The 25,609-nt window shown below is 40.6% G+C and overlaps 1 protein-coding gene across 1 annotated transcript; it reads left to right on the top strand.

The window, feature by feature from the left end:
• The first annotated feature begins 496 nt into the window (after nt 1-496).
• UBE2D3 (ubiquitin conjugating enzyme E2 D3) lies at nt 497-23,842 on the top strand. The gene is made up of 7 exons (XM_072861470.1): nt 497-950; nt 15,687-15,750; nt 15,836-15,867; nt 18,550-18,627; nt 19,475-19,580; nt 20,810-20,903; nt 22,517-23,842. The coding sequence occupies exons 1-7, from the start codon at nt 927-929 to the stop codon at nt 22,560-22,562; spliced, it is 444 nt and encodes a 147-aa protein (XP_072717571.1). The 5' UTR covers nt 497-926; the 3' UTR covers nt 22,563-23,842.
• The last annotated feature ends 1,767 nt before the right edge of the window (nt 23,843-25,609 follow it).

Below are 25,609 nucleotides of genomic sequence, written 5' to 3'. Positions count from 1 at the left end.
GGGATACCGCGCCGCCGCGTCAGCGCAGAGATGTAGATCCGGCCGCCGCCGCCATTTCGCGGGAGGGCGGCGGGGAGGGGGCTCATCGGCAGCGGGGCACGCCGCCGCGCCCAGGGGGCTGCTGCGGGCCCGCGCCCGACGCGCCGCAGCGGAACCCCCGGGCAGTCCCGCTCGGGCGGCGGCAGAAGCAGTACAGCGGCGCCGCGGGGCGCTGCCCTCGCCGGGGCGCTGCCCTCGCCGAGGCGCCGCGGACAGCCCCAGAACCTTCCTCCCCTTTCCCCGGCCCCTCCCTCCCTCCGCGCCGGCGCGGCTCTCGCGCCTAACCGCTCGCGAGATCATCCCCCTGCTTCAGCGGGGTTGGGCCACAACACACGCAGGCGGCGCATGCGCCCGGCCGGCCCGGCGGCGCTTGTCCCGCCCCTTTCCCCCTCGCCCCGGGAGGGGTGCTGGCGGCGCGTCTCGCCCCGCCCCGCCCCTCCCCGCCGGCTCCGCCTCCCGCCCTCCCGCCGCGTCTGGGCCTGGCCAGCGGCGCGGCTGTGTCGGGCTCTCTCGCCCTCTTTCTCGGGCGGGCGGCGCCTCTCGGCTTTTCCCTCACCCCACACCCCCTTCCTCCTCCCGGCGGTGACGGGAGGCGGCGAAGCGGCGCGGCGCGGCGGGCGGAGCGCTCCCCGGCAGCCTCCCCGGCGCACGGCCTCGCTGCCCGCTGGCAGGCAGGACTCAGGGCGGCCGCCGCGCTCCGCTCGGGCGCCCCCCTCGGCTGTTTCCGGAGGAAGGAGAGCGCAGCTGCCCCCTCCCCCCTCTCCGCCTTCCTCCCCCTCCTCCTCCTCCTCCTCCTCGCTTGCTCCCTCCCTCCCGGCCCCCCCTCGGCGCGAGCGGAGCGCGGAGTCACCGCGGCGCACAGACGGGCCCGGCGGCACTCGCACACAATGGCGCTGAAACGCATCAACAAGGTGAGCGCCGCGGCTCCTCCTCCGCCGGCCCCCCGCTTCCCCCCTTCCCCACTCCGGTCTCTTTTTATTTTTGGTTTTTTCCTTCCCCCCTCGCCCGCGCCCCGGGAGGAGAGGGGCACGGCGTCGGGGGTGCGCCAGCCGGGCTCGGCGGGGGAGGGAAGGGGGAGGCGGGAGGCCGGCGGAGCGAGGCCGGGCAGCGGCCGGCGCCTTCCGGCGAGGCCGCGGCCCGGCCGGGGCGGTGAGGCCGCTCTCCCCGGGCCTAGGCCCGGGACCTCGGAGGTCGGCCACGGCCCCGGAGGGCGGGGGGGGGGGCTCGGTTGAGGCTGGGGCGCGGGCGGCGCCGCTCCCGCGGGCGGGGAGCGGCAGCTCCCGGGGACGCTCAAATGTCAGCGTATCACGGAGCCACCCCGGCGCGGCGGTGGCGTCGCCGCCGCTGCCCCTCCGCCGGCGGCCGGCCCGGATGGTGCCGGTACGTGTGTGCCGGAGGGCCTTTCGGTGCGATCGCGGCCCCCGCCGGGGCAGGCAGCCGGCCTCTCGGGCCGCTCTCTCCCCTCTGGCGTGCAACTTCTTTCCCGCATTGTAAGATGGCGGCGGGTTCGCCTAGTTCGGGCTCTTTCCGGGATCTCTCGCTTTCTGCAATAACATGACACACACACACGCACGTCCGCGCTCCCGTCGACTCCGGAGCAGCTGCCGCGGTGCCATCCTCTCCCCGCGTTCCCCCCCCTCCACCCCGGGGCCGGCTTGGCCCTCCCGCCGCCCGGAGATCGCCTGCCGCCTCGCCTCGCCCCCCGCGCCGGGCGGGAGCGCGCACCGCGCCGCCGCCTCCCCGTTGCACAATCGGAGCCGGGTGGAGTAACTTCGCGGCTAACTCGGAAAAAATGCCGAGGTGATGAAAGGGGTTTTTTTTTGTTGGTTTTGTTTTTGGTTTTTTTTTTAAAAAAAAAAACCTCTCCCGGGGAAGAAGGCTCCCGACGTGAAGTTGCGCTTGGGCAGCTTTAGGGTTCCTCGGCGGCAGCGCTTCGGGTTTGAGGATTGCTGGGATGTAATTGCAAACGCGATGGGAGCGCAGTGGCGTTACCGGGAAGTCGCTGTTGATCTGTGCTCCTGCTCCTACGCGAGCTACGTGGAGCATTTACGTATTTCAAGAGCTGAGAGGAGTTTCTTGGTCATCTCGTTGCCTGCCAAGATGGCAGAAAGTCAGTGTGTCCTGAAATCGGTGAACTAAACTTCGGTGCACAAAACACCTTTCGTAGTCGGTGTATAAAATTTGCCACCTATTAGTCTTACTGTAATTTCACGTCTCTTTGGCAGTGCTTGTGGGCATATTTTAGTCAAAAGGAGTTTATTTATAATTTATTAGTGAAAGGGTAGTTCTGATATGCCTGAAAATTTTGAATCTGTTCTGGATTAGTACTAGCTAAATGAATTGCCCTCGAATTACAGCTACACTCTCACAAGAATTTCAAAACAATTCCTTTTGAATCTGCCATCAGAACTTGTTCCCCTCTATTAGCGGATGATATCACTTGAGTTGAAACACAGCTAGGATACTCCCTGGTATGCTTTGTCATCAACTCATGCTTATGAAACACATTCAGGTGCTGCAGGTAAGAATTTATTGTCAAATATAAACCAAGGCAAACCCCCACTTACATAGTAATCTGGTGGTCAGAACCTTAAAACGATTCAGCATGACTCTTGAAACAATGTCATCTCTTTGACTTCAAGGTTTTGGCCTGTTGTGTGCAGTCTCTTGTCCTGCATTGGTCCTTATGCTCTATGGCACTGTGTAGTAGCAAGCTTCTTCCTTTACCCAGTGCTAGAGTTTAGGGTTGGTGAGACGGTTGGGTTAGGGTTCTTTTTTTTGTTTGGTGGGGGTTTTTTGTTTTGTTACTTGTTGGTGGGTTTTTTTTTTTTTTTTGAAGGTGCTATTTTTAATCAATCTAACCACACCATGCTACAAGATACACTTCCAAGTTCACATAGGGTTTACAGTTTTGATTTTGTATTTGCCAACCTGGGAAGTGATGTTTTGCTAGACAGAAACCATTGCTTGCAAGTTGCTTTCTTCCCAAGCTTGGTTTCCAGTATGAATGTTTGCTGGGATTGAGGCTGAAATCCAAAAATAGCAGGGCCAATTTTGTAACAAGGTGGCTGTGAATTTAGTTTTTAATCTTGTCAACCGGTAAAGCCAGAGAATGGCACTCTGTCACCGGTGAGCTGGGATCCCCTGTCTTCCAATCGTAAGGTCACAGATCAGACCTTGAAACTCTCTGCTTCCTTGTAGTACATTGTTGGCACTAGATCAGAACAGGCTAAAGAGAGACCAGGACCTCAGAACATTGTAATCACACATAGCTGATTTAGTCTGACTTGTGGTATTACCTGTCAGGGCTAGAATTCATTGTCTCCTGCAGCAGATGACATCCCAAATGCACTGGTGAAGGTATTTTCAGTCTGTTTGGCTGACCCCCTCTTTGTGGACTTGATGTATCAAGCAAAATAAAATTCTTTATTATATTGGGTAAATCAGACTTTCAGACTGTGTTAGTGTGTGTAAATTTAATCTGAAGTACGTTACACATTCAGAATACAACAACCCTTACTTTAAAACATAACTGGCAAATTCTACTTTTGGCTTGGGAATGAAAGCACATGAGTATTTGTGTGTTATGTGTTGGGTTATCTACTTCTGGAACACCCTTTATAAAGCTCTCTTCAGACTGAAGTAGTTGTCAGGTACATAGCGAGTCCCAGAAAGATGATGTTATGCTGGAGCTTGTCATCGTATCTGTGCCATCTGCCCTGAGGGTAGCCTGCATTTGATTGGCAAAACTCTGCTTGTATTGATGCAGCTTGCTTTGCACGAGAGTGGCAGTTGTTTTATTACAACACGTGAGTGCTTTTGGCGTGGAATAATGTGAACCCACATCTTAATTTTAACTGTTCCCTTTCCTGAGGATGAAGTTTTTCCCAAATTACCATAAAGGCAATGGAACAAATTCATGTCGGTTTATGAGCTTGTATCTAAATGCTTGATACATGCCTGTGGCACATTGTCTTGGTCTGAAGTGTTTAGTGGTACCTGCTAAACGCACATCCTGTAATTGCTGTAGCATGTTGGCGCTTCCGGTTCGAATGATGATGATCTGGTAGTAGGGAAACATTTACGTAGGAGTAGGGAATTGGGAATGCGTAAAATTGGGAAAACTTGGGGAATGTTACATCACTGATATACATCCATTTTATCACTGCTATACGCATCCATTAAAGCAAGGTAGTATAAAAGGCCTAAGTGGTGATCTTGGTAGGCTAAAAATAGAATTAGTATAGGCGATGTATGCATAAAATGTATTGTCTGTGAAGTCATTAAGAAAACTTGTGCCTGCTGTGTTTTAAGTCTATTTGGTTAAGCATAGCATGAGCCAGCATCATTTTGTTGGGGTATTTTATTAGAAAATCTTAAGTGGAGTTGGCATCCTGGAAGCTAAAGGCTGAAGGTGGCAAAACCATTTATTGCAACTTAAAGTACAGATAGAAGCCTTCCATTGATGGTGGTGGAGTGGAGACTAAATAACTATTTTCCTTAAGGCTATAGCCTCCAGCGCTATTCCTAGATGTATAATTCATTGCAACTTTAACCCTACTCCTCCAGATGCTCATAATAAATGCTACTAACCCTGGAGATATCCATAATATTTTTCATAGATTGGATGTAATATGCAGCAATGACGGCAGCATGGAAATCTGCATTAGTTTAACCAAAGGTGTAGCTTTTGTAGAGGTGATTCAGTTAAAGTGTTATAAAGCCTGCTTATTACTTTTGTTTTAAACTGCCACTCTTTTCTTTTGAACTTAGTATGAAATTGAAAAAAAAATAGCTTAACTAGAAGAAGCTAGTTTTCTAGGAATTAAGTTTTCTTCTCTAGATGAAACCTACAATATTTTTGCAGGCAGTCTTGGATTTAGTTTGCTGGGCTTATTCAGAATAGTTAAATAACTTGAAGTTATGTGAATGCTTTGAATGAATGTCTAGAAATAAGTCTGGATTTGTGTGTTTGGGGGCTCAGAAAGTTAAGATTAACTAGCTAATGAAATGCTGTTGATGTAAGCTTAGTTAAAATGCTTTAAACCTTTGTGAATGCTCTCTGTATCTATTGAATGACCTTTTTTACTTCAGTTAATTCTCCTGAACTATTTCGAGTGTCCATCGGTAGTCTTGCCGCAAGTAGATAATGCAGCACAACTATGGCACTCAGTGGTTAGAAGGGTCATGTTGAGCCAGAAGGCAGTGGTTGCTTCATGGGATTTCAGTAATGGACTTTGGGAAGCAATAGTATCAAAGAACTTCAGTGTTTTTTAAAAGTAAGAAAAAAAACTATTCAGCATCAGACGAAAGCTGTCATCACTTAAATTCTGTTCAAGATTTAGCTTATCTGAATAGTCAGAAGTGACATTTACACTATGAAATGAGTATCATTAAAATGGAAATAATGCTGCTTAATTGGGTAGGTTTGATACCTGTATTCAAGTCCAGCATTTACTATTAAGGTCTTGGATGTGTTTTAAGAACTGGTCATTTTTTATGAGAGGGGAAAATTGATGCTTCTTTAACTAGAAAGTTTGGCCTGCAGTAACTTAAAGATTTTTCCTGTTAATTGGGCACTGTGCTTTGTGAAACAAGTTCCCAGTCAGCATATATCTTTAAATGTGTGCATTGGAATGGGGGGAGAAGGGGATTGTACTCTCACTTAAGTAATTTAGAGAACTTCAGAGATCAATATTCCATTAGATGGGTACTTCTTGCATACCTTAAAAACAGAGTTCTCCAGTATGTTAAGGATTTCGGTGGCATAATGTGCAGGGTAAAAAGGTTGTCCAGCCAACATTTTCTTTACGATCATTCCAGCTTTTAAGATATGTTTTTGAAAGTAAGCCAATGCTTTTGCTGTTATTCCCTGCGTGAGTTTCTTCTACAGAAGAGCTGATGTAGAACTCCACAGAATGAGCTCACTTCAACCACCTCCCCAGTCTGTAACCAGCTCTGAAGCACTAATGCCTTTCTTTGCGCTCACACATTAATTGGTAAAGGAGGGGGAAGGATGTAAACAGCTGTAAGTAGCAGCTGTTGAATACAGAGCAGTAAACTGCCTCTTGCCAAAGGCATCTCTGTTCCTTGTGGAGGCCATCTCCAGCCTGGCATCATCCCACGGATGTTTTCTCTGTGTCCGCTGGGTTGAACCGTTGAAGGAGAGAGATGATGGAGGTTCTTAACCTTGTCTGAGATGTCAAGTGACAGCTGGTAAGGAGGAGTGGAAAAGGGTAGAGCTTTTGTGTAATTCAGATTAGGGCACTGATATGCAACCTCTGATAATTTTTTTCTGTTGCAAATGTTGAGGTTTTGCCACTTTAACTGTCTGCTCTGTGTTCTTGTATAGGTCCCTCCCCTGTGCATCAGAGCTGGCAGATGGGAATGTGTGGCCTGCACTTCAGCATTAGGCCTGATATGTTAGTATAAGCTGACTTTTGTTGATAGTTTAGGCTAAGATGCTGTAGCTTACATGGAAAAGGCTGAGTTACAGGCATGCATTTTCTCCTGTGACTGATGTGATGTAGTAACCTGCCGGTATAATATGCAGAAAAAAAATAAATTAGGGTAAGAAATGAAAGCAGCAGTGAGAATGTATATATGATTGCAGTCAGTAGTGCATTTTTATATGCGGTTACTTTTTGTCAAGTTGGCTTTATCAGAAGAGTGTCTTAAACTGTGTTGAGCTGCACATGCTGGACAGTTTTGTAAACTTCTTGAATCTAAATTTAACACCTCAAACTCTAAATGGAAAGTACAGGAGCTTTTTTTAAAAAAAACTTCCTCTTTGGTGGGCTTTTTATGGGGCACTGATCTGATACATTAAATGTGGTAGGTTGTCTTGGGGAAGCCTTGCAAAAAAAAAAGTTAAAAACACATTCACAAGTTTAAATTTGTGTTTATGCCTTTGGCAACTCTTTGTAAAATACTTGGATGTAGACAAGGTTTAATACTGAAAAATAAGCCAAATTGCAGAATTCAGGACTGAAAGCTAAATAGATGGGATTTTTTTAAATTTTGTTTAAACATTGTTTGGAGTCTTTTTACCAACAGTAAACTTCAGTATTAAAATTTTGTGTAAAGGAAGCCTTTGTTCTGAACCTCATCCCTTTGAGATGTGTGATATACTAGACATCTTCAAGATTTCCTGCAGTGTTTTCCAGTGTAATTGTGATATTTTTTTTTATTTTTTTTTTAATTCTGGTTTTAAGAAGGCAAGATGGGAAGATTGCAGACTGCTTTGCAAATGTTAGGGCCCAATAAAAAAAGGAGGAGACAAATGTTTAATCCACAAGCATCTGGACACCAGAGTTGCAAGCTGAACTGAGTGCAGATGCTAAAGTGCTTTAGATTTTCCTGATGGAGGGCATGAGGATTGTGTTAAGTGCTCGGTTAACTTTATAGCGAGCTTTCTCTGTAACCTGGAGTTAGGTTGGCCAGGTGCTCCTCACTTCTGTGAGCTCTTCCAAGAGCTCTTTTAGGTTTCTAGTAAATATGAGTGTCCTGCTCTAAGGCAATATTTCCCAGCCTTTGCTGGCCTATTTGAGTAATAATGCCAGATAATTCTCTAAATCAGATAACTGCAAACTTTGTTTTTCTTTTTACCCTTAGTTTAAATTTCTTCTTGCCTTGAATAATATAGGAGGATCTTCTGAATAACAATTTGGCAGATGAGCAATGACCCCCTTCCATTCCCCTAATTCAGGTTGCAGTCTGTTCATAAATATGCTTTTAAACACTTTTTCCTTCATCATCCTTTTTTTTTGTTTTTAGCTTTTTAAAGACCCTTGTGGACATCAGTGTTCTCTAGATAGCTGAGGTGGAACTCAACTGTAAGAACAGCTGCACTCCAGAAACAGTTTTTGATGATCCCCCCCCCCCCGGTGTGAGCTGATTTTTGTGTGTAACTGTACCTAATCCTATAGACAGGCCCTTAGCTTTGCATCTCTACCACTAGCTGTTCAAAACAGAATCATTATGAAAGGTAGTTATACACAATAGCATGATATGATAGGGTAATTGTACAGCTGTAGATAAGCTAGTGTAATCATCCTCACATAGTTGTGTTCATAGAATATATCCCTACGGTATATTGCAATAGCTTTCACGTGCATCTTTGGACTCATACAGAACACAGACTAGTAAAAGTCAAGACAGCTTTTTAATAGGAGAGCAGATTTTCAGAGTTCATTAGGTTAAATAATTAAATTTCAGAATAGTATATCAGACTACATCTAAACAATGAATTCACCACACTGATTACAGATGTGGTGTTATTTGTTAGAATATTAATTTGGTAACTTTGTTATACAATCCTCCTTTCCATACATTTCCTTGAGAACATGGAGAATTCTTGTACCTTTATTCAGAAAGTGCAGACTTACTGAGGTTAAGTGCCCAATTAAGGCCGCTTGTGATTTCTGCAAAAACTTGTCCCGTACACTACCAGTCCCCAAAGTTGTTGTTTGTGTAGGCTTGGCAAACTCTAGGAGGCCTCTAGGTCGCATCAAGTCTAGGGCAGTGCGCATACAGATGCTGCTTCTGGTTGATGTGTCAAATGCTGGTGGCCGAGGTTCTGCTGTATGTTACTGCGTCCTTGACGAGCTGCGGGGCAGCGTGTTGGAAGGCTCTCGCGTAACACTGCCAAACCCCAGCACCTAATGAGTGTTAAGCTAGCATTTGTGTGAAATTGTCTATCACAATGCCAAAATCTCATTCCTGAGTGGTGGCCATCAGGCCAGAATGCCTTACTTTGAATATAAACTTCCTTCCAAGTGCATCGCTTCCCATTTGTCTATACTGAATTTAATCTGTCCGTTTCCCAGTCATTCTGTTTCATTTAGGCACATCTTGCTGCTTCTCTTGTGGCCCATTTACACTAGTTACCTTCCTCTCTGAGGGCTGCATTGTAGTCCTGGGTTACAGAACCAAAAATCAGTGTGGTTCCTGCAGGAAAAGCCTCCAAGTGAAAAGTAGGCTAGGTTTCAGGGTCCAATATTCAAAAGCTTGGAAATGCCAGAATTAAAATACCCAGTTATCACTGAATGGATAGGTAGTTAACCAGTGCTTCACTTCACACTTTTCCCTTCAACATACTTTAGTCAATGTGCACAGCCCTCATCCTACACTGAGCATATGTGTTTTAATAGCTCTGTTATTTTCAGGGAATGGTAATTGTTACGATACCTCAGAATTGAGGTGTGTAAAGCAGTCAGATTTTCTTCATCTCGAGTAAGACGACTGCTGTGGGTTTTTATTACTTGGGGGGAAATGAGCCATACCTTTGAGTTCAAAGCACAACTACAGGTGTGTAGTTGCCACCTTTTTTTCTATGTTTGTTCTGAATGTGTTTAGTAAGTGACCGGGAAAGCAAAGTTGGTAACTGAGCTCCTTTTCCAGTTGGATCTGTCCAGCTAGAGGTGGACTCTGCGAAAGGGTGGAATACAATAGAGAGCCACTTTAGCTGTGGTAACTCTGAAATTTGCTGAAAACCATTACCTACATTGTATACCTTCCAAATTTCAGAACAGATGAGAAGAGCTGTAGACAATAGTCTCATTCACAAAGGGTTTGTGTACTGAAAGGTAGGTTCTTTGAAAAGATGGTGTGTAGTCATCTGAGTAGTTTGTATCAGTCCAAGCACACAAAGTGCCTTAATTACAGTTGCACAGCAGTCTGGCATTTCCTTCCTTGAGTGCAAGGCTTAAAACATGAATATTTCTATGTTTGTCTTTTAATATACAATTATGATATTGTTGCTAGACATTGTACAAACAACATGCAGTGTGTAGCCTGAAAAATTTAGTACTAAAGGCTTGAGAAAGGAGAACCATGAAAAATAAAACAAGCAGAATAATCAAGATGGGGACAATCACAACTGTTAGATTCCTGGCTGTGTTTTGGGTTTCTTAAAAACCGTTCTGTGGTCTTTGGCCCTCACTGTTTTCTGTGACTGCTCTTCATGTGTTTTCTCTGCATGTTTGTTCTAATGTCTTTTTTTAAACGACAGGAACCTACATTTTTCTCTATTATGCACTGTCATTATGCATTGTTTTTATCCATTTATTAAGTGGTAGCCGAAAGGCCAGCTTCTTTGAAACTGATAATTTTCTGCTGGTTACATTTGTCTTGTGGTGTGTATTGTGCCATTGCTTTCTTAATCAGTTTAGAAATCCACATTCAGTGTTCTTTCAAACTGTTATTTTCTGCTTCCAGGGGTAATTAATTTTCATGCTGAAACAAATGTTGCAAATGCAGGTGTGTGGGATGAGACAGTAGTTCTTTGCTGGTTGACACTTCTTAATCTTCAAACAGGCTTAAATGTTCTTCCCCTCCCTTTATAGTTGCTTCCAATCCTTCTTTTTTAAAGCTGTTTTCAGCTGTGAGCTAATGAGTAAGACTAATGCAGTGATGAATTTTTGGATGCTTAGAGTTTGAAATATCCTGTTTGACATAGACAACATTAGACAAGCACTCAAATTAATAAATGTTGATCTTGTTTGGCTTAAGTGTTCTTTTTTTCTTCTTCCTTTTTTTTAATTCAAACTTCTGATTTAGCTGCATATCACCTTTCGTGCCCTCCAAAGTAGAATGAATTATTGCCTGGAAACTTAAAGCAAGTTAACTAAATTTTTTCCATTATGCTTTCTTGACTACAAACCAGAAAGCTGCAATATATGATTTTAACAAAAAATTGTGTTACAAACCAATATTAAATCTTTACAAACCAATATTAAATCTAACTGTGAGTTTATGCCTGTGGAGGAAAATGAGTGATCTTCTGTCGCTCTGGTGGGAGTGGTCTTCTGCCACTCTGTATTTAAGTCAGCTGCTACTATCATTAAAAGTAGGCCCTGGCTATTTCCAGCTTAAACTAGAAAAATGTAGCAGTTGTGCCACAGGGAGTATGAATTCTGACAAATGGGAAGAAAAGGAGCCGACACTGATGCTGCTCTACTTGGTACCTTGCAAGAAGGCAGCTTGGTAGGCATCGGGCTGTCATTTCTTACTGAATTTGCTGCGACCTGAAAACTTCCATGAGAAAAGCAACTAGTTCCCTTAAATATTTTCCTTCACTGTCTTGCTCATGCATATTTGGATGAGGTATTCTTTGGCATTCTTTAAATTTTCTTCATCCTTTAAATGGCTTCTGTAATTTTTTAAATGGCTGGTAGAGAGGAGTTGTTTGAGGGGTTTTTAGCAGCTTTTCTGTCAACCCCCCCCCCCAAAACCAGACACTTCTGTGGTTTATAATAGGATCGTAGTCCTGCATTCACACTTACATGTCAATGTTTTGGATCATCACTTGAAGCGTAAACCATATTTTCTATGTAAGTTACAATTATATTTTTGCAAAACAAGCAGATTAGTTAGCTTTTATAAACATTTTTTTTCTTAAAAATACTGGTTTATTTTTTTGTTAGCTTTTTGATGAATTTATAGAGAAAGAGAAGAGAAAAGATTAAGAATGGGGCTGTTTCACCAATAAAAGTACATCTTGCTACAGACTTAATGTGAAACTGGCAGAAGACCATGGTGATGAATTTGTGTTAAAGCAGGTCTGTCTGTCACAGTGATGGGTACTATTGCTGTATTTCCAGTTATCTCTCAGTTTTCCAAAACACTTGCAAAATCGTACATGTATTGCTTCTTGTATATGCTACATGGCTGTTGTCCTCTAACAGCAGCATTGGTGCTTACTCCTTAAACAGTGTTTAAATCTGTAAAATGCTAAGTGACTAATCATCCTTGTGGAGAGGTAGGAGCTATCACAACTTTATATTTGGAAACTGGGACACAGAAATGGTGATATGCTGGAGCTATACCGGAAACCTCTGGCAGTGCCAGAGACTACTAGTCACGGCTGTAATTCAAGACTAATCCTTTCCGATAGGCATATAACATGTTACTCTGAACCAAATTTGGCTTATTGTTTCTATGTAAAGTCTTTGGAATTTGCTTCTTTGGAATTTACTTTTTTTTTCTCAAGCCACCTGTAAAGTGCAAAACTATAGCAGCTGTCTGCAGGAAAATGTGGGTTCTACTTCAGGGATTTTTAAGGAAGTTTGGGATGTAGCTCAGTACCTCTTGACAAAGAAAAGTACTACTGAAACTGAATGTAAACAAAAAGAAGCAAAGTTGGAGATAGTACGTATTGCAGTGGAAGGAATATTAGAAGCATAAAGCCCCTACGCATAGATATTTTACAGAACAATGTTTGGGAACGTTTTTTAAATTCTAAAATACTAGTTAAATTGTAAAATACTAGTTAAACTTTGCTTTGTAAAATGAAACTTAACATGGTCCTTCTTGGTGAGAAATGGGTGAAAGCAGGGGAACAATTCTGAGGTGATTTAAAAATTATTTTTTTAATTGGCTCATGGAAATGATGAAGCTTAGTTTTGATGTCAGAAATATTTTTTCAGATTAAATATTTTCCTGTTACAAAATAGTTGCTCTTGATTGCTAAGCTGAGAAGGAAGGTCCGTTTGTGTTTCTGCTGCTGAGTGGGAAGCTTTAAAAAAAAAAAAGCTCCTCCCTTTCCTTGAATGAAATGCTTCAACTGCGCTCCAAATGTCACAGCCCATGTGCCTCTGCTTGTTTAGTTTCCAGTTATTCCAGTTTGCCTGTTGGATTCAGCAGAGTTGTAGCTTTCAGAAGGAGGCACTTCTTAAAGTTACACAGAGAGAACTTTCCGCTCCCCTGTTGCAAAAAGCCTTCCTCCTTTTGTGTAGATGTGAAGTGTCGCACATTTAACAGGAAGGAGAAACAGGTCTGGTGTTACTGTAAGCCGGCAAAGCTTGCCAGTGTTTGTTTCATGTTTGCCTGAGTTCTTCCACAATGCTTCACACTCTGCTGAAGCAAACAGCTTTACTACAAACTTTACTCTTCTGACCATAGTACCAAAGAGAAGCAAATACAAGAATGTGTGCCACCTCATCCTTTTTTCTTTCTGAATTTAGTGGGTAAATTACTTGCTCTGTGATTGAAATGCTGAGTGGTGTATCATGTGTTCCTAACCTTATCTGTATTTCAAACTGCTTTGTTTACACAGTTAGTTGGGGTTTTTTTAGTGAAGTGTTTTGGGCCAGACAAAACTTTAGTCCTTATGAAAATCACTGCTTGTTTGTTCTCTAAAACAGTTCAAGTGGTTAAAAGGGGTAACTCTGTATGGACATGTATTTTGAGATGACTGGAGACTGGAATATTAAAACTCATGTGTTTCAGCCTGTAAACTATTCTTAATATTACTGAAGGTTGTTTTGCACAAATTTTTCACTGGAACTTATTAAATTTAATATTTGTCTTAGATTTGCAATCCTACTTATATGTGCTTTTCCTAGTTGAATTATTGATATACTCAAATTTTCCTGCTGTGTTTAAAATACCTTGTTTTTATCTTGAGTACTGATTTCTTGTTTCTCTGAAGATAGTAGTACCTTTTGAAGAGCTCTCTAGTCTAATGCACATACCTGACAGTCCACTTTATGCTGATCTTTTCTTGTCCTTGCCTTCATGCTACTCATTTTTATAATTTCCATAAACTGCATGAAGAGCCTTTTCATGGTTCTTAGTCCCTGTGATAGTTTAAAAAAAATAGGATCTGATCTTCTTCCCCAATTAAATCAAAGAATCCAGTAATAACTACACAACTACATTAAAATAGTAACATTTATGTCTTTCTGCTTATTCTATCGTTACAACTTATTTTAAGGGACAAAACATCTCTTTTTCTCTCAGATTTTGGAAATGATTGATCATTCTTAGAACTGGAAAATATATTTAGATGAGAAATAAGCCTGATTAACAAAACTTGCTGTATTTGTTAAATGGAAAAAAAAACCCCACCCCAAAAATTAAAAAAGCTTTCTATCTGAGGGTTCTTTTTTCTTATTTCCCTTTACATGGACAAAATAAATCTAGCTTAGCAAATTTTTCTGGAGGGTGCTGAACAACATATGGACCTAATAAGTGATATTTCATGGCAGAAATAAGTCTGTCACAGGGACTCCCAATAATAACTGGGGAGTGTAGAGAAATGCACTAAATGGATTTACTGTGATGATCTGGAAAGAGCTGTTGCCCATGCGTCTAAATAACAGCAGCAGTGAAATGAACCGTAATATTAACTTCATTGTGCCATTGCTTATCAAAACTGATGCAGTTCTGTTTTACAAAACAGTCTGATTCCAGTGCAAAACTAAAATCTGATTAATTGGGAAGTTCATAAAAATTAGCATGTCTAGGGAGGTGAAATACGGGACTAAGTTTTCTTGGTGTTGGGGGGGGGGGGGGGAGGGGTTGGATTTTTTGGAATGTATGGGCTTCTACATGTTGAAGTAGTGTTTGTGTTTGCAGGAGCTATTGTTTTACCAAAGAACAAGGTGTTTAAGTTGCAGGGAATGTAATTTTTCTTTCCTTATTTTGTGTTGGTTTACACTTACTAAATTTTTATCAAGTGCAGAATTTATGAAACTTGAGGGATGTACATTAGGATCTTCCCAGGCAAAACAGTTAGCTGTCTGGTCCAAATATGCATGTGTTTCCAGCATAATAGGTATGCCTGAGTTTCTTAAATGTCTGACAAAGTAATGGAAAGTTCTTGTTTTAATGGCTTGTATAGACTTGTAGCAAAAGAACTTGTGTGCAAGTGTTAATATATGGGAGAGGGACTGAAGGTTTTCCCTTTTCTCATGACTTCTAGATGCCTTGACAAGTGCAGATTTATAGAAGCTCCTGAAGCCATTTTTAGATTCAAAAAAGAGCAGGGAAGAGGGAAGGTATCTGTTACATACTTCAACTGAAAGTATAGACTTAATTTTAAAAGACACTGTCCAAACAAGTGACTTGCGGAGCGGTTAAATTAATGCTGAGCTGCTTTGATTCATCAGAACAATCTTGATACTACACAAGGGATCCTCGATCTGAAGTTTCTGTTTTCATTCCCTCTGTAATGGGGGAGGGAGGGAACTGTTTCTGCAGCTCAGTTATTCAGAATTTTAATGGCATAACTGTCTTAAATGAGAAGTTTAAAATAAAAAATACAGATACTTTGCCTGATTCCAACACTTGTCAGCCTCTTTAATTTTCCTGTCTACTTTAATATGTGCAAGAGGTATCCCTGCTGGAGGTAGTGGGGAAAATGAAACTGCATTTCTGTTTTGTGGGGGTTTTTTTCTTTCTGTTCTGTGTTTTAGTATCAGATGTTACATACATAGTGCTTTCTGTTTCATGAAGACTCATCAATAGCTTTCTCTCTTCCCACTTCAGGCTTCTCTAGCTAAGACTGAATCCTTGAAAACCTTGATCAGAAAGTGGTTAGACTTTGCCAACTTCAGGCTCTGTGTCCTGCTCTCCTTTCTGTCTCTTCTTCAGCAGGGGTGTCTTTACAGTAGTGATTTTTATTTGGAAAAGCATAGTCATTGTAGCTGTTTACCTTCATAGCCGGTTTTGGTGGTCGTTGTCTTTTATAAAGACATTTTTGATACTGATCTAGTGGTTCTAATAGTTGTTATTGCACACTCTTCTGTGTTTGTATATAGAAAAACTGTTAAAGGTTTTTGCTGGACATGAAGTGAAAATGACTTGAGTTCATTAGGTTCCTTTTCTGAACAGTTTTTTTTTTTGTTCTTTTTTTCCTAAAGGAACTTAGTGACTTAGCCCGTGATCCTCCAGCACAGTGTTCAGCAGGTCCTGTTGGAGATGACAGTGAGTAACCTTAAGTTTTATGTTTTGCTCTACTAACTCAAAGCATATCATGCATAGATAATAATGCGGAGTTTTTCTTTTGTAGTGTTTCATTGGCAAGCCACAATTATGGGACCTGTAAGTATTCCAATTCTTGTGATGTAATATTAAACTAGTAGTTCTTATTCAGGAGGAAACTGTGGGGGATTTTTGTTTACTTTATCTTAACTCCCCTTACCAGGCTTTAGTTCTAGATGTACTCCTTACAGTAACAGAAAATGAAGGAGGGGGGGGGGGGAATATCAGTCTGATGATTATTTTATTGCTGGAATGTTTTATGAGGGCATGTATTTCAGCTGAAATGACCTCTAGAGCAATGTTAGGCATTATCACTTAATATCTAGAAACTTTGTTTGCATGTAAGTTTTTCTAAAGTTTGAATCTAGCATGAACTTTGTACTAGAGCTGGTCCCAGTGTCAGGAATTAGTTGGGATGCTTTTGTGTGGATCTTAGAACAGGGAATCATTATTTGGTCTGGTGTCGTGTACTGAGATCTTGAATACTCTTAGCAATAGAAGCTAAAAAGTTACTGAAATGTGAGATTCCAGTTATGACTGGAGGAAAAAAGTCTGTGTTAAATGTCCAATAGGCATCTGAAACCTGAATGTGACTTTTTCCTTGTTAAGAGTAAAGAAGGCAAATGTTTGCCTTTGCTGAAAAGGTAACCTGCAAACACTTGACATCTGGAGTTCTCAGGACTGGTTATCTAGATTTAGAAAACAAAACCTTCTGTAACTTGAGAAGGCAAATATTGGATGCCAGTAGACCTGTGGCCACAAGGTGATGTTTCTGGTGAGGCTACAGAGTAGGAATTAAATATCAGTGATGCTGAATTGCCCTGACTTATATATAGCTACAATTGTGGTTTTAGGAGATCGCTATGGAAAATGTGCTTATTAGAGGTTCACCTGACTGGAAAAATAGCTCTCCATTCCAAAGTCCACGGTCCTCATTGATTGTAACTAGGTGCCTCTAAAAGGTAGAATTGTTTAATAGCTATATTCATGCTTAAATGGCAAGGAATGTTCTGCACTATACTGAGTATGATTTTACGTGGCTGGTATCTGCATGGTCATAAGGTATTAAACATCAGTTGAATTTAAATTGGGATTATTATTTTTAGCTTCCCCTTCTGGTTTAATAATGTACAGCGCCTTTTTATCCCATATGGTTTTTGTGGTGTCAAAAGGCGCATTCCTGTTTCAAGATTGGGCGGTCTCCTGACAGAAGTGTGGTGTTAGTAATTCTAGTGCTCCTGTGGTGTTGCTTAGTGCCCTTAATAACAAACGAGGATTGTAGCACCAATCATCTGGCCTTCCACCTCTGCAGCAGGATATTATACAGGCTGTGATTTTCTTAGATAGATGTAAGAGAGCTTGCATTGGTTTAACACATTGTAAGAGGGGTTTCTGTGATTGCTAAAATGTATCCCCAGAATACATGCAGTAAAAGGGTTGCTTTCTGGCTCCTCAAGGCCTCAAATAGTATCTATTGACCAAATACAAGAGGTTGTATCTTGATTGCTAGGTTTTCAGCAGAGATTGGGTAGGGTATAACCTACGTGTTTTCAGGCTTGAGTCCCTTGTCTTGTGTTGCAGAATTTCATTTTCTGATATTTAACTAAGATGTTACTTCCTTACATTGGTGAAATGTTCTTGCAATTAATATGAAAATTCAATTTACAAATAATTCAGAAGTGTACTCTGTGTGTCTCAAGTTCATTTTCCCTAGCCCTGAATCCGGAATTAAAAGCATTGTAGTCTTCAGGTTAAACAATGAAATTGTTAGCTCTATTTCAGAAATTTAGCTGTAGTTTCAAGTAAAAACTTCTTAAATCTTTCTTCTCTTAACTAGTAACTTATGCTATCCCTGTTGAGTCACTCCATTTATTCTCTGCTTACTATCAGCTTTTACTTCCACATGTTGCTTTATTGCTAATAGTTAACACCTGAATGAATTATCCCCATAATTGTTTCCTTGGAGCAGGAAAATGTAAAATAATCTTCCATACTAGATTATAGTGAATTTCTAATACAGAAAGGGAGGAAGAATTCACTTTAATCTTGATGGTTTGGGTTTTTTGTTTTTGTTTTTTTGTTTGGCACTGGTAGGGTGGGGGTTTTTTGTTTTGGTTTGGTGGTGGGTTTGTTTTGGTTTGGTTGGGGGGTTTTTTTGGTTTTTTGTTTTTTGTTTTTTTTTTTTCCAAGGAACAAGGAGGTAGCTTTGTATTCATAGGTTTTCTGCAGGGCTGAGCAACACCTAAGCCAAGGACAGAACTTAGGAGGGAATGGCCGGCCCTTAGAGCTGTCCATGGCCGGCCCTTAGAGCTGTCCATGGCCGGCCCTTAGAGCTGTCCATGGCCACTGTAAACTTGGGTGGTTGTAAAAAAATAAGCTCCAAACACAGAACGTGAGGTTTTTGAACCTGACAGGACCCCGCTCTGTTAACATTACTTCTTGGAGCTGTCTCAGAGGCATTTGGATGCTTTTGCCAAGTTGTCCTGAGTGGATTGTCAGAGAAGCTGTTTTCTATGAAGCATTAGCTCGGAGAGGTCCATACAGAAAGTGACGTGTACATGTTCTGTATCACTTACCTGAGGAAGCATTAACTGAATTTGTTGCATCTCTGTTGTATTGGTGGATTAAACAGTTCAGTTGTTTCAACAAATTTCCTCTCCTTTTATTTATTTAAAACCAACATCTTCAGTTATATTTAGTCCTAAAGATGATAATTGGAGAATTATTTGTTTGCTTTGACAGAATGACAGTCCATATCAGGGTGGTGTATTCTTCTTGACAATTCACTTTCCTACAGACTACCCTTTCAAACCACCTAAGGTAAGTATTGCTTTCTCATTTGTGAAATTAGTGCTCTCTCAAGAACCGCGTACAGGACAGAAGTTGTCAGCATCTGTGTTGTAACATTGTCAAGTTCTCACTTCTCATGCATTTTTACAGTGTATTAGATGGCTAGGTCCCTCTCTGACTGCCACAAGAATGGGTGTGTTAGCATATATTTTAGGAGCGAATTCATATATGTAAATTCTGAATGTCTTGGAATGATGTTTGGTTTTATTTCTGTTTTTCTTAATTGATAGAAAAACTTATTAGCTTTGTGTTACTATAATAGAATTCTTGATGAGGGGACTGTCAAGTGTTACAGTGTAGCTGTTTAGGTTGATCTATGGGAATGTGACATTATGGATCGGGATTAACTTGCTGAGTGCCTAAAATCAGTGAAGATGGTATCTGTTAGAATTTGGCAGTAATTGCAAACTATGCTTTTTTCTGTAGCTTTATCAGCCACTAGTATTGTCTTCCAATTTTCAGTCAATATGAAAGTGCACACTTGGAGTGACTGCAATGTTTGAAGTTCTTTAGCTCTGTGATAGTAGTGTTACCGTGGTTCAGGCATTTCTGTTGAGTGTCTTCATCATGATGCAGGCACCTGTGATTAAAACACAGGCTCGTACTTGCCCTCACTCTGTTTGAAATAGAGTGCCTGGTAATTGGAAACTGAGAGGTTGCAGCTTGGGTGCATTTCCATGTATTTTATGCAGTTTAACTGCTTAATCCTTTTCTTTTAGAGTAAATTGAGTTGACTAATACCTTGACTGAGAAGGAAGGGTGACATCATTGTCGTCATAGACTGAAACACACTCTTTTTTTGTTGTTGTTGTTGCAGGTTGCATTTACAACAAGAATCTATCATCCAAATATTAACAGTAATGGCAGCATTTGTCTTGATATTCTAAGATCACAGTGGTCTCCTGCTTTAACTATTTCTAAAGGTAACTTTTGTGAAGGAGAAATGTTTCCATCTTGTGTTGAATACTGTGCAACACCTTCTGCTACATGGCTGTTTAAGGCCTTGTCTGGCCACTTACTTGCTTCAGTATTCTTAGCAGAGGTTACTAGCTTGGTCCCAGAGGAATCTGCCAGCATTTGGATTGAAACAGGCCTGTCTTGGTGTATTTGAGCTAAGGCTGAGAAACGGCTTGTTTGCAGCTGTCCATGTAGATACACACTTGCATAACAATTTAAAGATTAACTTAAAGTCGGTTTTTAAGAATGAAATCTGCATAGTTTTTTTGACTGAGTCTGTCTAGAATTACATGCAGAGTTATATTGGCTTATCTCTGTGGTAGATGAATAAAAGAAAACCGTTATTGATACATGATACATGTTTCTGCTACTGGCATTGTATTACATCATGAACTAAGCATACTGATTCTAATTCAGGATAAATTGATGTTGTGCTGCAATAGAAGCTTTGTAGATTTCCTCATTTTACTGTACTAAATAACAGTTAATTCTCAAATATTTTCATGATGATCAAATTCTGTTTTGCCTCAAAGCCATTGGTCACTGTGGCTTCAAAAGATCCATCAAAGTGCTCCTTTGTCTATAGAACTTGTAATTCCTGTCTGTCCAAGGGAGTAGGTTTGTGATTTGAATGTGGATTCCGTACATTTTAATGCTATCGCTATTGTTTTTCTTTCAAAGCTGCTGTGCGAGTAGAGGATGAAGTTCTCATAGCTGCCTACAACAGTGTTAACTCCTTTATTTTACAACATATGTGTAGTTTTATCAGTGCAGACCCAGGGTATTGCTACCTTACATACAACAGAGGAGGAATTCAGTCTGATTTTTTTAAAAAAAGTAATTTGAAGAAGTTCTAGTTTTAGTGATTAAAACCATGGAATATGCCAGTCATCAGAATACATAATAATGTGCTTTTGTTGGCTGCTACGTTGCGTCATAGTGCAGGGGACAACAGTGCTGTTCTCATGTGTGCTTACTGGCAGCTGTAAGTATTGGGAAATAGGAAACAAATAGTTCTTATGATCTTCTAAGTCACTCTGGGCTTTTTATTTAGGGTGGGTTACAAATTTATTTTGGTAGTATATCAGGAAAAGGCTTCTCTCCTGTGCCAACATTGTGCTAATGCAGAGATCTGTGCTCTGTTGTTTCTGAGATCATTGCTCCTGTTTTGCTATTGAGAATTTTTTTTTTACAGTTCTCTTATCCATTTGTTCACTGTTATGTGATCCAAATCCAGATGACCCACTAGTGCCAGAGATTGCACGTATCTATAAAACAGACAGAGACAAGTAAGTACAGAGTTGCATAAGACTAATGCTTTAACAAACTTTGTAAGAGTGCATTGTCAGACAGCAATTGTGTTGAGTGAGCCTCTCCATCTGGGATGGAGAGAACTTGTGTGTCAAAGTACCACCTATTCTTGGTAGTACATAATCTAAAAACAAAGGGGCTTAGTATCTTTGAAGTTGTGGGTGAAGGAGACTATCTTTTTCTCACATGTGTGGCAGTATTTTAAAGTATGTATTGCCCAGTTTTTTTGCTTAACATGCATAAATAGAATATAGTTAGATCTTCATATTGAGGAAAAGATAGCTTTGTTATTTTGGTGCTTTCTTTTGGTAGCAGCTTGGCCTATAATTTTGGTGCTCCCCTTGAAAAAAAGCTTCATAACTTTTTCCCTATCTGTGTTGGAAAAACTTTTTTTCCTTATGTGTTTTTAACATTTTGCACAGATAGAATTATATGAAGTAGACTTCGTTTGTTTTTTTATTATATATTAATGCTAAATATACTTGTCCAATTAGGTACAATAGGTTAGCAAGAGAGTGGACAGAGAAATACGCTATGCTGTAGGGTAAGAATATCTGCACATTATGGTGCATTTAACAAAATGGAAACTTGTCAGCACTTGGGTGCTGCATGCTCTAAAGCACTGGATTAACTAACAGATAATGGATGCACCAGTTACTGAACTTGGATATTTAACAGCTTGATCTGTGGTTAGTGTGAAATGGATTGGCTAGTCACTATTTCTCACAGATACTGCTCTTGCATGGCCAAAAAAAAAAAAAAAAGATAGTACAAAATAATTAATTGAGTTTTGAGCCAGCTTGTCAACTTGTTCTGGTAAGTATTTACCCAGATTTTGTCAGAATTTTATTAAAAGTGATGCCCTGTAGTGAGACCTCATGCATAGACATGGGTGAATTTAGAGAATCCAAATTTCAACTTTTTATTATTCAGCAGTGTTTGTCTTCTACATATAAACTAGGAAAATGTATGGGGATTATGTTCTGCTTGGATAGTTGAAAATTAACTTCTTACTGACAAGCATGGAGTTAAGTAAACTAATTGTCAGCTCAATTCCTGTGGAAGTAGTGTACTTTCTAAATATTCTTTTAATGTCCTTTTAAAAAATTGTTTGAGCAGTATATTCATGTGGAAAGAGAATAGTGTGAAGAAATGCTTAGTGTTGTTTTACTCTAAAATGGGAAACTTGACATTCTGTATCCAATGATGTTATTAACCAAGTAATCTTTACTTATGGCATGTGATACTCTGTAATCTTTATCTAGGGACAATATTTAAACAAAACGCTCCCCTTGCCTGTCCCACCCCAGGTGGTCTCTCTTCCTTCCCTTCAGTAGGTTTTCACAACAGACTTCTAGCAAATCTGCTTGTCTTGAATTTGAAGTGTTTCATATAAATTAGAGAATATCCTAGTTAGTCTAGGAGGGATTTGTTCAGTTTTTTCAGTTCAAGTATATCTTAGTATAGAAAGAGACTTCTCTTAGTGTGAAGAGAATAGGGAGATGGGGATAAAGTGATGCTTAATCATTAACTGTTTAGGAAATGGTCATTTTCATGCTGACGCTAACTCAATTCCTGGTTTTGTTTGCAGGTACAACAGAATATCTCGGGAATGGACTCAGAAGTATGCCATGTGATGCTACCTTAAAGTCAGAATAACCTGCATTATAGCTGGAATAAACTTTAAATTACTGTTCCTTTTTTGATTTTCTTATCCGGCTGCTCCCCTATCAGACCTCATCTTTTTTATTTTTTTGTTTACCTCCTTCCATTCATGCACATGCTCATCTGAGAAGACTTTAGTTCTTCCAGCTTTGGACAATAACTGCTTTTAGAATCTGTAAAGTAGTTACACAAGAACAATTGCCCAAGATTCAGAATTTTTTTTTTTAATGGAGCATGTGTATTATGTGGCCAATGTCTTCATTCTAACTTGGTTATGAGATTAAAAACAAACATTCCTCACTGCTCTAACAGATACTGAAGATATCACCTGAAGGGGGGAGGGGAGATGGATGTTCAATTTTCTCCCGTCAAAGAAGTAACATTGCTGTAGCAACATCCATCTTGTTCCAAACCTTCTAGTGTTAGAGAACTGAGGTTTTATGATATACTTTTGCTCATAACTGATGTGTCTGGAGAATTGGTACTGAATCTATAGCATCAGCAGAACAGAAAATGTGATGTATCTTATGCATGTCAATAAAGGAATGACCAGTTCTTGTTTTACAGAGAATGGAAATTGGAAGTCAGACATCCCTTGTATTCCAAAATAAGGTCTAAGAACATTTTTGTAATTCATTTAAATTTTGTTAGGAGGCTTGGAGCTATTAGTTAATCTGTCTTCCAAAACACTGTTTAATATAGCACTGAATAAATGATGCAAGTTGTCAATGGATGAGTGATCAACTAATAGCTCTACTAGTAATTGATTTATTTTCTTCAATAAAGTTGCATAAACCAATGAGTTAGCTGCCTGGATTAATCAATATGGGAAACAAAATCTTTTGTAAAAGCAAAGCTGGTTTTTGTATATACTGTTGGGATTTGCCTCATTGTTTAACATCAAATAATGATGTAAAGTTCAATAGAGTGAATCTTTTGCCATTTTCAGTTATAATGCTCAGTCTGTTGCAGGTTGACACATTGTTCGGCCTGATGTATGCGGAATTAATAAGCTAACATAGTAGTGTAGCCTTAGTAGTGTGCTACACTTGGTGCTGGGAGCCCAGCGTTCAAGGATGGACTTGGGACCCAGCAGATCTGAAGTGGTGTATTGTGGAGATACTTCCTGATGCACCTGTGTTTGCTGACTGAGAACCTTTTTCTTCACCTTGTACACTTGACAGCTGAAAGATCTTAATGTGGGAGTAATGATGAGGCAAAAAAATATAAAATAAAGTACTGTTTTGATGTGGGAATTGTCATGAGGCTGTGTTGAAGTGACTTTACTATGTGGGATGTTCGTTACCATTGAAAAGGACTTGTTCAGCCATGCTGCCATTTACATTGATGACTATTTTAATGCAACAGACACTTTCCTCATGTCAGGTGACTAAACGTGAATAAAGACTCATTGCTATTGGATTTTTGTTCTACAAGAAACATTGTCTTGTGCCATTAGTTTATCTTTGCAGCAACAAGGGCATTATTAAACATCCGGCTCCCCTCTTTCCTGCCCTCTTCCTCCATATTTTTCCTTGTTTGATTTTTTTTGGTCTCCATTCTTAACATCCATAGCTTCATTTTCTCTAGTCTTGTACTATCACTTTATTGTGCATCTGTGACTTCGCACTGGCACCACTTTTGCACTGCTTATAGTTATGTACATTCTGATTCCTTGTCCCCACATGGATGTGGAAAGCTAGATGTAAAATAAATGTTAAACCTTAATTTTTATAAAAATTTGAATATGTAGTTTGGACATGGTTTGTTCTGGTTCTAAACTATGAAAGTGAACTTAATTTTAAAGTCTAGTTGGCTTGAAATTCAGAAACCTGGGCTCTCTTTAACAGCGCATGCCTCACTGAAATGACGTTCTGAAATTTGTTGATGAAGTTGCAGTTCATGTAGTATTTCTGCTTTGCTAACCAAAGATTTTTGCTTACACCATTTTGCTGGAAAATTGGATATACTTAAAATACAGCTGCCGGTAGCATTACAACTGAGGTAAAAGTTTATATGTCTAAGCTTACAAACATGTTGCTCTCACCTTTTTGGTAATTGTGTTAATGTGATGCTTATTACTTTGTCTTGGAGTCATAGCCACTGAAATCAGTTACGTGATCAACTAGGAAGATGATTTGTGAGATGTAGGGCACCAGGCTTTATAAAACTCAAGGAGGTGTGGTTGAGGGAGGGTCAGGGAAGGAGAAGATAGTAAAATATTACATGAAAGATTGAAATCTTGTTTGGGCCAGTGTATATTTCTCTTGTGCATCTGTAATGGTCCTTCTGTGATAATTTTCTGCAATTAGAAAGTGTATTTTGATGAAAGACTTGATGGGTGAATTGTAGATGTTATATGTGCATGCTGGAGGCCATGCTGAGACTTAAAATCTTATATTTGTGAAGTGGGAAATGGCAGGTGTTTTGTCCTTGAAGCAGTCTCAGTAGTGTTTCGTGCAGGCTTCCAGTGGAAGTTATATTTGAGTTTGCTGTTCAAGCGGGGGGGCAAGGGGAGGAGCTGGTTAACATGAGCTAGTAAGGAGATGATGAAAGAATTTAAGAACTTTTACCAAAACAAAGAGCTTGATTAGTTATTCCCTCAATGAGTACTCTACCTACCAAAACCACAGATAGTCTACAGTAGTAGATCTTGATTACTATGGAACATATGGAGGGGAAAAAAAGACTTTCAATTTGGACTCCATGTGAAAAATGAAGGTTTTTGAAAACATTGAAGTGAGTTGTCCTGTCCAGCTCTGTGAAAAGGCTTATTTCAGGATGATAAATGCAATAATAGCTTCAGAACACAGGGGCCAGCTCCATCCTAAAAGTCTTGGATTGAACAAAATCTATTTTTTTTTTTTAAATGGCTTTTATTTGAGAGTGTTTATGGAGAACAAAGTGTCAAGCCAAGGCAAACTTGATTTAACAGACATGTAACAAGGAAGGAAAGTTACACTTCAGTGTTGTTTCTGGAATAATTTTCTTAAGATTTCTTTCTATGTTTAAGTGAGGT

This window comes from Ciconia boyciana, chromosome 5 (assembly GCF_034638445.1).
Source record: "Ciconia boyciana chromosome 5, ASM3463844v1, whole genome shotgun sequence".
Classification (NCBI taxonomy): Eukaryota; Metazoa; Chordata; class Aves; order Ciconiiformes; family Ciconiidae; genus Ciconia; species Ciconia boyciana.
This window is presented reverse-complemented; position numbering and strand designations above follow the sequence as displayed.